At 48.4% G+C, this 12,955-nt stretch overlaps 1 protein-coding gene across 2 annotated transcripts in view; it reads right to left on the bottom strand.

Moving 5' to 3' along the window:
- Window positions 1-4,387: 4,387 nt before the first annotated feature.
- The window catches only part of PPP1R13L (protein phosphatase 1 regulatory subunit 13 like), a 54,009-nt gene continuing 45,441 nt past the window's right edge, over window positions 4,388-12,955 (bottom strand). For both annotated transcript variants that reach the window (XM_081018682.1, XM_081018681.1), the window contains exons 11-14: window positions 11,873-12,039; window positions 9,517-9,716; window positions 6,744-8,443; window positions 4,388-6,707 (exon numbers count right to left, since the gene is read on the bottom strand). In XM_081018682.1, the coding sequence (XP_080874808.1) occupies window positions 8,405-8,443; window positions 9,517-9,716; window positions 11,873-12,039 (406 nt within the window). In that variant the 3' untranslated portion in view covers window positions 4,388-6,707; window positions 6,744-8,404. The remainder of the gene's footprint in view (window positions 6,708-6,743; window positions 8,444-9,516; window positions 9,717-11,872; window positions 12,040-12,955) is intronic.

Below are 12,955 nucleotides of genomic sequence, written 5' to 3'. Positions count from 1 at the left end.
GCGCACAGCCCTAGAGTCTGTCAAGACTGGCCCGTACGGGCAGGGGTACCTTTACCTTTACCTTTATGACTGTACTACATTTTTTAAGATTTGCCTTGAGACAGTCTTTAAACCCCTTTTGTTGACCACCAGCATTATGCTTTCCATTTTTAAGTTCGGAATAGAGTAGTTGCTTTGGAAGATGATCATCAGGCATCCGCAGAACGTATAGAGTCCTTAAGTGGGTTTCCTATCGGTAGGAGAAAATAACAGAGGCCAACCAGAGTATGTTGAGTAGCAAAGCAGCTAGTAAGCCTGATCTTTATTAAACTGTTGAAACAGGGTGTTCACTCACCACATGCAGGAGGGAGGAGGAACCCTGAACAGTGGTGTGCAAGCTCTTAAATAGACTTTTAAAGTCTTTAAAATAGACTTTGAGCCTGTGGCTCAAGGCCAAACCCCAATACATTGTTAGGGAAAAATCTAGGTGTGAGGCTGCTCAGTCCCCCAGCTGGTCGGGCAGAGCCCGCGGGTCCCTGCGGAATAAAGGAAGGAGTCCAGCCAACCGGAGCAAATAGCTGTAGACCAAAGTTTATTGTGCAATAGGTTCAAAAGCAAATTTGAACCCTGAGGATGGGGTGACAAAGACTTTTAAAACTTTCCCACCATATCCCAGAATACAGTTCGTACAGCATCATTGCTACATCACTGACATGTCACAAAAGGGGAGGGGTTAACCTTGGCAAACATGTCCAGACAAGTTCTTGGTACAAGATTAGCATAAGCAGACATGGCAGGGCAAGACTCAGGTATAAGATTAGCATAGACAAATATGTCTTAAGTACCCACCACCCAAAAGTACAACAGAAGTTCCTTTGCATGTCTGGAGCCTGAGGCGAGTCAGGTGATGAGATTTGGCTTCCTTTGGCTAACAATGAGCCCAGCAATTGTCACCTCTGGGAACTTCCTGGAGTCCCTTTTCAAGGGGAAAATAGCTTTGGAATGGAGGAAACTGGGAAAGGAGATGATTTTATATTATTTTTAAAGCTAGGTAACTTCCCTGAGCTGTCAAGTTGAAAGGATACATTCAGGTATAATATTTGTAATATTTAACTTTAAAGATGTGCCCCCCCCCCGGTAATTTCCGTAACACATCATACATACATCACAGAAGGAGCGGTCTACAACAGAAATACATCACAGAAGGGGCGGTCTACAGCAGAAATCTTGCCTGCCAGGATACCTGATAATGGTCAATGACTGCTTTTACCTGGGCATCCTGGGCATTCTTTTGTGATGGTAAATACAGTGGTACCTCAGGTTACAAATGCTTCGGGTTACAAACACTTCAGGTTACAAACTCGACCTCCGGAACGAATTAAGTTTGTAACCCGAGGTACCACTGTACTCAGTTCCTGAATCCAGGTCACAGGCTCACCCTATTCATACACAGATACGCCCTTAAGACAGGATTTGTGAGCAAAGAGAGAACGGGGAGGCTTTCCCATTTCCTTCCTCCTTACAGAGAAATATTTGAGATCTATTTGGGAGAGTCAAAATGGCTTCAAGATTGTTCTCCTATACTATTTCAGACACGTGGTTTATATACTTATGTACCTGCTTCCCTTGTACATTTATGAACATTTAATTTATATATTTGAGACCTTAAATTCTTATAACATGGAGAATGGCAATAAGGCCCCAAAGCAGGGCCTGAGCACAGCAAGTGGGGTATAAATAAATATACAATAATAAATATGGAACTGGGGGTGAACAGGTCCCCCACCATTTCCCCAGTGTCGTCCCCCCAAGGCCTCCACACCTTTAATTTCTACAGACCCATCCGTGGATGTGGTGCTTTGCGAAATTGCAAAGAACCGGTTTGGCAAACCTGTAGCCCGTGGGGGCTTGCAAGCTCAAACTAGACCCAGGGAACTAAAGAAGGAAAGGCCTGGGAAGGGAGGAGTAAAGGATAAAAAGGTTTCCCAACCACAGACTCTCGGAATGAGCACCTCCAGCAGCAACAGCCCTTTGCAATCCTCAGTAGAGCTGTGGGTTTCTGGTCTGGCCCCAGTGACGCACGCCTTAGTCATCCCATTTGGACTACTGCAATGTGCTGTGCTTGGGGCTATCCTTTGAAAAGCGCGCAGGAATTTCAACTGGCCCAAAGAGCTGCAGACACATTGCTGGTTATCGGGAGCATAGGGAGAGACCGGAATAGTTAAATGGTTCAGTTAAGCTGTCTTGAAGAGAAGCTGCTAAGTGGAAAGAAAATAAGGCCATATTTGACGGGTTCGAAAAGGAGTGAGCAAGAAGTGTTTCAGGAGATGGAAATGATATAAGAAAAAAAGCTGCTCTTTTCCCCTTATGGGGTACCCAAGAGCCCATATAGAGTCCTCTTTTTAGGTTCTCTATCGGTAGGAGAAAATAACAAGAGGCCAACCGGAGAATACTGAGAAGCAAGGCAGCTAGTAAGCCTGTTATTTATTAACTGTTACAACAGGGTGCTCCCCAAATGCAAGAGAGATAAGGAGGATCCAGAGCCATGCGTGCAAGCCTTTATATATTTTAAATTGCCCACCCTGGAGTCCAGGACCACCCCCAGAAACATCATACATACATCACAGAAGGGGTGTAGCCCAAGACCACCCTCTAGATACAGCATACCTACATCACAGAAAAGGTGGTCTACAACAGAAATTTGAGTGCATTGTGCATCTCCTGTCTGGCAAGTTACCTGATTGCATTATCTAGGTTTTGACCACCCTTTTGTTGTTATAACTGAATCTATAATTCCTGAATCTAGGTCACAGGTCACAGGCTCACACCCTGTTCATATCTTGTATCTGAAGAAGTGTGCATGCACACAAAAGTTCATACCAATAACAAACTTAGTTGGTCTCTAAGGTGCTACTGGAAGGAATTTTTTTATTTTATACAGTGGTACCTCGCAAGACGAATGCCTCGCAAGACGAAAGAGTTTTTCGTTTTTTGAGTTGCTTCGCAAGACGAATTTCCCTATGGGCTTGCTTCGCAAGACGAAAACGTCTTGCAAGGGAGGTGCTGAAAAGGCGGATGAAGCAGCAGACCATGGACAGGTTCTTCAGCAAGAAGCAAAGAGTGGAAGAGGAACCTTCTTCAAGTTGTCCCCCAGAGTCTTAGGAAATGTATGTACAGTACACTTTGGTGATTTTTAAATGCTTTTCTGTCATGTTTAGAAACTTAAATTATTGTTCCTTCAATTTTTGAAATGCTCTTTACAGTATATGTGACTTTAAAGAGCGAGCACTTAATAAACTCTTTTTGTACCAAATTTGGCTTGGTTTGGACTTTTTTTGACCATAGGAACGCATTAATTGATTTTCAATGCATTCCTATGGGAAACTGTGCTTTGCAAGACGAAAAATTCGCAAGACGAAAAACTCGCAGAACGAATTAATTTTGTCTTGCGAGGCACCACTGTATATTGAATGTGCCCTTAAGACAGGATTTGTGAGGGCAGGTTTGTGAGGGAGGAAACCATGGGGAGGTTTCCCACATTGACCTCGCAGAGTAATATTTGAGGTCAATTTGTTCAGGACCTTTTCTTTGGGGTTTCAGACATGCGGTTTATATATATACTTATGAACATTTAGTTTTTTTATATATGACCTTAAAATTCTTAGAACAGAAATCATGCTGTATTTCAAGGTGAATTGCAGGTCAAGCACTTATTCATAGCTGATGGTGTAAATTAGGGTAGGAACAAGGGGAACTAACTGTGCATGTTTCTGTCTAACCTGAATCTGTTAAAGGCAGCTTCCGTTGGGGCCAAAAGAGAACAGTAAATTAGCTGGGGTGCATAGCTGTCAACTGTCCCTTATTTGGCGGGAAACTCCCTTATCCCAGTGCCTTTTCCCGCTGCTGTCCCTTATTGATGATGTCCCTTAAATTTCCCGGGTTTCAAAGGAAGCAGCTCCTCTCCCTCCTTCCCTGCCGGCCAGGGAGGAGGGAGGCTCCAACTGTGTTGCTTGACTGCGTTGCTCACCCAATAAGGAGTCTAAGAACGACTGGGGGTGGAGCTTGCATGCCTCGTGCCGATCAAATCGGCCGCGTTGCCTGGGGACTCGCCTTTGCTCAGCGCTTCCCAGCGGAGAGGTGACGGTGGTTTTCCTTGCTGCATCCCCTTTGCCAGGTTGCTGCGCTGTGAGAACCACCGCTTGAGGCTTCGTTTGGCTGCTGGCTGGCTAAAATCCCTTATTTTGGCTGCTGATCCCTTATTTTCGAGGCTGCTGGTCCCTTATTTTCAAATCTGTAAGTTGACAGCTATGCTGGGGTATGCGCACAAAATCCACCCTCCTCCCTACCCCAATACCTCCACAGTTCAGCAGAGGCACTTGACTGATAAATGGAAGCAACACATCAATGATCCAGTTAGTCCACATTTATTATTATTTTTTAAAACATACTTTTTAGATATAAGCAATTACAAATACATCATCAACAGAAAAGTAATTCCCCTCGCCATAAAGTGTGGCTCCAGTTTTATGCCTAATACAATATCCATTACACGCTACAGGTGCAAAAACAGGAAGCGAGTGTCATTCCAGAGGGTCCCTGTGCATTTTTGGAGGGCAGAATCGATGCTCGATCGATTGTACATACTGAATAACCACGTTGCATTAAAAAGGAGTGCCTTTCCCCCGTTTGAGGTTCTCGTAGCAAAGTGGTAATACTTGTTCCTAAGTATTAAGTTCCAAATTTATGTGATCCAGTTCCTAGATAAGAGAGTTTAGTATCTGGGATATTTCCAATGATTCCAATTCTCCCTTTTTCCCCAAGGCTTACAGTAAACTCTTTTCCTTTGTGTGCAAATGTTTTGTTTCAAGCTCCCGTAGTAGTATTCCTTGTAGTAATTTGAGCATTAATGTTACTTTTCTCCTTTTTAATGCCACATTTTTTACTAATACAGTTTCCACGGACAAAAGCTTCAAACAAGTCCCAGATTATTGCTAGGGTTTGCCCTCCCATTTAATGAAAAAGGCATGGAATCTCCTTGAGGAGTTTTTCCTTTGTGTTTCTCTTTCTTTTTGTTACCCAATTTCCCGTGGGTCATGTTGAAAAAGTGTCTTGACGGGGGCAAGATCAGAGAACCCCATCAGAGCCATCTCCAAGAGAGGCCCATCCCTTGGAAATATTCAATTGTGTGGCCTTGCATGACTTTTATCTGTAGCAGATGTGCGTGAAAACCCCCTGAGAGCAGGGTTAGCCATTCCCCAAGAATCGAAAGAATATATTCACAAAATATTAAACGGAGGCATCCTGAAAGAAGGATTACGAGGAGTCTGTGTTGGAGCAGTCCAATTTTTAATAGTTAAAGGTAAAGGGACCCCTGACCATTAGGTCCAGTCGTGGCCGACTCTGGGGTTGCGGCTCTAATCTCACTTTATTGGCCGAGGGAGCCGACATACAGCTTCCGGGTCATGTGACCAGCATGACTAAGCCGCTTCTGGCGAACCAGAGCAGCGCACGGAAAGGCCGTTTACCTTCCCGCCGGAGTGGTACCTACTTATCTACTTGCACTTTGATGTGCTTTCGAACTGCTAGGTTGGCAGGAGCAGGGACCGAGCAACGGGAGCTCACCCCGTCGCGGGGATTCGAACCGCCGACCTTCTGATCGGCAAGTCCTAGGCTCTGTGGTTTAACCCACAGCGCTACCCGTGTTCCTTTTTAATAGTTAGCTCTGTGTTTTTCCAGCCAGTGTCCTTGATAGAAGCACAAACCCAAAATTCTCCCCCTGCAATCCTTCCGGCAAATAGAGGAATCTTTTTGCAGGAGTTGCATGGAGTAGCCTGTGTCTGGACTGGGGGTGCAACCTTCCAAGGCTATAATATTCAGGGGATACAGAACACTGGCGTTATATTTGTTAACCCACCACCACCAAGTACCCCATCCTTTTCATTCGCTTTAAAATGCCACCCCTGGTTGTGATTTGAGCGATCTGCTCGGCTAGAGGTGGAGGGGCTTGTCTCTCTTATGGCGGCTGACCGGCCTTAGCGGAATAAGTAAAGGTAAAGGGACCCCTGACCATTAGGTCCAGTCGTGACCGACTCTGGGGTTGCAGCGCTCATCTCGCTTTATTGGCCGAGGGAGCCGGCGTACAGCTTCTGGGTCATGTGGCCAGCAGGACTAAGCCGCTTCTGGTGAGCCAGAGCAGCGCACGGAAACACCATTTACCTTTGCGCCGGAGCGGTACCTATATATCTACTTGCACTTTGACGTGCTTTCGAACTGCTAGGTTGGCAGGAGCAGGGACCGAGCAACGGGAGCTCACCCCGTCGTGGGGATTCGAACCGCCAACCTTCCGATCGGCAAGCCCAGGGCTCAGTGGTTTAGACCACAGCGCCACCTGTGTCCCTCCTTAGCAGAATAACAGCGAAGAAAATGAGGTAGGGAGGACGTGGGGCAGCTTGTCCAAGGAGGAGGAGTGTCAGGTGTGATGGGAAGGCTATAGGAGTGAGAAAAGGCAGAGCAAAACAGAGCATCTGCAATTGAGCCAGGGTTTCCTCCGCAGTCTGAACAGAGGCAGCCTAGCTCTGGAGCAGAGACCATGCTTGACATGAATTAAGTCATGGATTCAAACCGGGGCCTTTCCAGCTAGGAAGATCAGGGAGCTAGCAGCAGGGAAGGTGTCTCTCTGCCAAAGAGCCAGCTGCCAGTCCATGCAGGCCACATTGGGCTAGATGGAGCTGTGTAGAAGGCAACACCCTCTTGGTGAGGCAAACTCGCCAAGGCACAAGCTCCCTAGTGGCTCCCATTTGTGCAAAAGTCAAAAGAGCAGAAAGCAGTGGATTTTGCCCAGGCCACGGTCCCGTCCTGTGGAGCCCTTCTCCTGGGCAGAGAGGGAGCTCTCCTCGAGGATCCCGTTGAAACTGCGAGTCCCGGGGAAGCGAGGTCCTCTTCTATCATGTCTCCAGTTTCAACGCTGGGACAGGGAGCCAGAGATTCGTGGAGGGAGAACCCCAGCTGAGCAACGATCGTAGAAATGAGAGGGGGAAGCAGCTGCCATTGCTCAAGTTCTGATGCCGAGGCCCAAAGGAAGCTGTTGGCGACGTGGCCGGAGCTGGGAGCAGAGAGGTCAGCTGGTGGTGGACGTGTCCAGAGAGGCAAGGAAGCCAAGGGGATGGAGAAAGGGTCAGGCACCTCTGAATATGCTCAGGGTAGGAGCTGGGAGGGAGGGATGGGGGCAATCTCTTTGAGAGGCAAGGCTGCTCCAGCAGTGGTTGAATTTATGGGAAGGATTCCCCCAGAGGTGCGCTATGTACCCCTTGGGCAAATCAATTAGTCACCCCAGCATCTGAATTTTCGTTTGGATGAATGGGGCAAAAACCTTCCAGCCGCTGGAGCTGGAATCCTAAGTGATGGGGGCTTTCCTTCCTTGGAGATTGGGATTCCCATCCACCAGGGATTCCTCAGCTGAGGGGGTTGGGCTAGATGGCTCTCAGGGACTCCCTTAAAGGTAAAGGTAAAGGGACCCCTGACTGTTAGGTCCAGTCGCGGACGACTCTGGGGTTGTGGCGCTCATCTCGCTTTACTGGCCGAGGGAGCCGGCGTACTGCTTCCGGGTCATGTGGCCAGCAGGACTAAGCCGCTTCTGGTGAACCAGAGCAGCGCAACGCCGTTTACCTTCCCGCTGGAGCGGTACTTATTTATCTACTTGCACTTTGACGTGCTTTCAAACTGCTAGGTTGGCAGGAGCAGGGACTGAACAACGGGAGCTCACCCCGTCGCGGGGATTCAAACCGCCGACTTTGATCAACAAGTCCTAGGCTCTGTGGTTTAACCCACAGCGCCACTCACGTCCCAGGGACTCCCTTATAACACTACAATTCTATGCAAAACAATAAAAAAATACCATAGCTGTCAACTTTCAAATTTGAAAATGAGGGATCAGCAGCCTCAAAAATAAGGGATCAGCAGCCTCACCTGTCCCAGAGACAGTCTATGGGATATCTAACAATCCAGGAAGCAGTGGGAAACGGCGCTGGGATAAGGGAATTCTCCGCAAAAAAAGGGAAGGTTGACAGCTATGAAATACTATCACCCTTCCTAGCGTCATGGCAGGTCCTTAACGGAAGCAGGAGGAGAGGAAGGCAGATAGTAAAAAAAAAAAAAAAATCAGGTCAGACCCTCTCCTTTTAGGCATGCTTTTCCAGACACACACACACACACACACACAGAGCGAGAGAGCCAAGGATTCGCCATCTTCTCATGTCTCTCCCTTCCCTCCACCAATACAGCGCATCTGAGGATGCCAGACAGCCGCCCTCCTGAGGCAGGCAAGGCGATTCATCCGCACTGCGAAGCTGTTCTTCGGGATCCTGTCCAGGCACATTCCTCAGGTTCCTCCTGGGATGGCAGCGACGGGGTTCCTCCCTCCGAAATGTCATGGCTTCCTCTGCTGCGGCCTCACCCTGGGGAAGAGCTGCGGAGGAGAGAAGCACAGGTGGGTTGCGTATTTTGGAACGGAGCAAGCCCAGCAAGGCAGAGAAACCAGCACGCCAGGCTGGATCCTGGTGGCCGCAGGAAGCTCATCGCTGGTTAACAACGTAGGCTCACCCAGGTGCTTTTACGCAGCAGCTAAACTGGTGACTGGGAGCAGCCGCCGAGACCACATAACACCAGTCGTGAGAGATCTGCATTGGCTCCCAGTACGTTTCCGAGCACAGTTCAAAGTGTTGGTGCTGACCTTGAAAGCCCTAAATGGCCTCAAAGGCCCAGTATACCTGAAGGAGCGTCTCCACCCCCATCGTTCAGCCTGGACACTGTGGTCCAGTGCCAAGGGCCTTCTGGCGGTTCCCTCCCTGCGATAAGCGAGGTTACAGGGAACCAGGCACAGGGCCTTCTTGCTGGTGGCACCCACCCTATGGAACACCCTCCCATCAGAAGTCAAGGAAATAAACAACTATCTGACATTTAGAAGACATCTGAAGGCAGCCCTGTTTAGGGAGGTTTTTAATGTTTGATGTTTTATCGTGTTTTTAATATTTGGTTGGGCGTCCCCCAGAGTGGCTGGGGAAACTCAGCCAGATGGGTGGGGTATATTATTATTATTATTATTATTATTATTATTAAGCATAAACAAAGGACCCTCGCACATGTGTGTGTCTTTTAAAAATTATTTTTCTTTTTGACAAAGTAATAATCCTAAATAAATAAGAATAACTATTGTAACTTTCCAGCCTCCCAGATTTTCAACGCCTCTTGCGATGGTTTGACCCCTTTCTGTTTTAACAGTACAAATTCTACAAACACCTTCCATATCTCCTCAAAATCAATACTCCTGCATATTCCCCATCTTACCTTAATGGCACATGTTAATTTATCATTAACAGCTAAATCCCACACCTCTTTATTCCATTCTTCCATTTTATATTCTGCTTGCCCCTTCCACTTGCTAGCTATAATAATCCGTGCAGCTGTCAACATATTTGTGAACGAGTCCTTCATAGCCTGCAAAACTCCCATCGCATCCTCGCGCGTGTCTTGAACACTCACCCCAAAGTAGTTCTTGGGCACGTAGCCCTCCTGGCCGTAGAGAGATGCCCACCACCAGTCTGTTTCGTCGGGGTTGTCGTGGCGCAAGACGGTGACCGGCTCGCCCTCGCGGAAAGACAGCTCGTCGCTGAACTCGGCGCTATAATCCCACAAGGCGTAGACCACCCCGTTGTTCATCAGACCCATGTTCTGCTCAACATCTGCAAAGAGGAATGGGGAGCCCCCCAAAATGTGGATCAACATTCATTCAAAACTCATGACTTCACTGCCGCCCACCATCTGAATCCTAGAATTGTAGTGTCGGGTGCTCTGCTTCTAGGGAGGAAAGCAATGACAAACCTAGGCAGCATCTTGAAAAGCAGAGACATCACCTTGCCAACAAAGGTCCGTATAGTTAAAGCTCTGGTTTTCCCAGTAGTGATGTATGGAAGTGAGAGCTGGACCATCAAGAAGGCTGATTGCCGAAGAATGGATGCTTTTGAATTCTGGTGCTGGAGGAGACTCTTGAGAGTCCCATGGACTGCAAGAAGATCAAACCTCTCCATTCTGAAGGAAATCAGCCCTGAGTGCTCCCTGGAAGGACAGATCCTGAAGATGAGGCTCCAAGACTTTGGCCACCTCAGGAGAAGAGAAGACTCCCTGGAAAAGACCCTGATGTTGGGAAAGATGGAGGGCACAAGGAGAAGGGGACGACGGAGGACGAGATGGCTGGACAGTGTTCTTGAAGCTACGAACATGAGTTTGACCAAACTGCGGGAGGCAGTGGAAAACAGGAGTGCCTGCTGTGCTCTGGTCCAGGGGGTCACGAAGAGTCGGACACGACTAAACAACAACAACAACATGCTCTGCCAGGCACCCCCAAACTCGGCCCTCCAGCTGTTTTGAAACTACAATTCCCATCATCCCTGACCACTGGTGCTATTAGCTAGGGATGATGGGAGTTGTAGTCCCAAAACAGCTGGAGGGCCGAATTTGGGGGTGCCTGCTTCCAAACACCACTTGCTGGAAACCGGGGTGGGTAGAGAATTGCCCTTGTCTCAGGGGTCCTGTTTGAGAGTTTCCACTTTGGGGGAACCTCATTGGCCACTGAGAGAAGAGGACATTGGAGCAGATGGGTCTGATCCAGCAGACATGCTCTTGGTATGTCCGCATGGAACCTCCAGGTCCAGGAGCAGTCTATCCAGATCCCCAGGTTCTTAGGGGTATTTGGCCACCGTGAGGGCAGGAGGGTGGACTAGGTGGGCCCCCTTTGGCCTGATCCAACAGCTTCTCCCCACAGCTCAGAGACCCATAGCCCGTTCGTTTGTTTTGCCCCGTCTGGGAAAAATCGCCAGACTAAATTTGCAGCTGCGATATGTATAATTTAGGACATGGAAATGTTTTGCAGCTGTGTGGCACAGGACTTTCCAGTGCATCCACACAGAAACATATCATTTTACTTCAGCTCGCTTGTGGAAACAGCTCAGAGGCAGTGAAAGAAGGAAAGCAACAGGAAGAAGAAGAAGAAGAAGAAGAAGAAGAAGAAGAAGAAGAAGAAGAAGAGTTTGGATTTGATATCCCGCTTTATCACTACCCGAAGGAGTCTCAAAGCAGCTAACATTCTCCTTTCCCTTCCTCCCCCACAGCAAACACTCTTCGAGGTGAGTGGGGCTGAGAGACTTCACAGAAGTGTGACTGGCCCAAGGTCACCCAGCAGCTGCATGTGGAGGAGCGGAGACGCGAACCCGGTTCCCCAGGTTACAAATCTACCACTCTTAACCACTACACCACACTGGAACTATTAGAAATGACTATCAAAAGCAGCAGAGATATGAGATGATCAGAGCCCACCCCTGAACTCAAAGCATGGGAAGCCCCAGCAAAAGATTTATAATTCGGCAGAATATTTGGATTACCTATATGAAATGTATATGTATAATTTTCCATTCTTAAGGAAATCAGCCCTGAGTGCTCACTGGAAGGACAGATCCTGAAGCTGAGGCTCCAAGACTTTGGCCACTTCATGAGAAGAGAAGACTCCCTGGAAAAGACCCTGATGTTGGGAAAGATGGAGAGCCCAAGGAGAAGGGGACGACAGAGGACGAGATGGTGGGACAGTGTTCTCGAAGCTACCAGCATGAGTTTGACCAAACTGCGGGAGGCAGTGGAAGACAGAAGTGCCTGGCGTGCTCTGGTCCAGGGGGTCACAAAGAGTCAGACACGACTAAACGACTAAACAACAATATGTATAATCTGGAATATTTAATGTGATTTGAGTGGATTGTTAAAATGGAAAATTTAATACAAGTTGCTATTATTTTATTTTTTAAAAAAGGACTTCCTGGTGCCTTTCCCATGTGCCCTCCTGCCGCCTCACCTGCCAGGTAGCTGAAGCAGTCGCTGTAGCCCTCACGGTACGGGTCGCACTTCTCAATGGCCATGCTGCCGTCGCTGAAAGTGGTGGCAAAAATGGCCGCTCCGTGCTTGACCAGGGCTACGCAGATGGCCGTGTCGTTGCAGGAGGCAGCGCAGTGCAGGGGTGTCCTGGGAAAGAGAGGGGGGGTGGAAAAACACCCAAGCTCGGTTAAGGTGTGTGTGTGTGTGTGCCCTGTTTGTGGCGGACGGGTGTGGGGGATTCCCTGGTCCTGAACGGAGTAACCGTGCCCCTGAAGAACCAGGTGCGCAACCTGGGAGTCATTTTGGACTCACAGCTGTCCATGGAGGCGCAGGTTAATTCTGTGTCCAGGGCGGCTGTCTACCAGCTCCACCTGGTACGCAGGATGAGACCCTATCTGCCCGCGCACTGTCTCGCCAGAGTGGTGCATGCTCTGGTTATCTCTCGCTTGGACTACTGCAATGTGCTCTACGTGGGGCTACCTTTGAAGGTGAGCCGGAATCTACAATTAATCCAGAATGCGGCAGATAGACTGGTGACTGGGGGCAGCCGCCGAGACCACATAACACTGGTCCTGAAAGACCTACTGGCTCCCAGTACGTTTCCGAGCACAATTCAAAGTGTTGGTGCTGACCTTTCAAGCCCTAAACAGCCTTGGTCCTGTATACCCGAAGGAGCGTCTCCACCCCCATCGTTCTGCCCGGACACTGAGGTCCAGCACTGAGGGTCTTCTGGCGGTTCCCTCATTGCGAGAAGCGAGGTTACAGGGAACCAGGCAGAGAGCCTTCTGGGTAGTGGTGCTCGCCCTGTGGAACAGCCTCCCTTCAGATGTGAAGGAAATAAGCAGCTATCCTATCTTTAAAAGACATCTGAAGGCAGCCCTGTTTAGGGAAGTTTTTAATATTTAATGCTGTACTGTTTTGATTGGGAGCCGCCCAGAGTGGCTGGGGAAACTCAGCCAGATGGGTGGGGTATAAATTAATAATAATAATAATAATAATAATAATAATAATAATAATAATAATAATTTAACTGCGATTCCTGCATTGCTGGGGTTGGACTAGA

This window comes from Podarcis pityusensis (assembly GCF_964106645.2).
Source record: "Podarcis pityusensis genome assembly, chromosome: 8".
NCBI lineage: Eukaryota > Metazoa > Chordata > Lepidosauria > Squamata > Lacertidae > Podarcis > Podarcis pityusensis.
The sequence above is the reverse complement of the archived record's forward strand: the minus strand, read 5'-3'. Positions and strand labels throughout refer to the sequence as shown.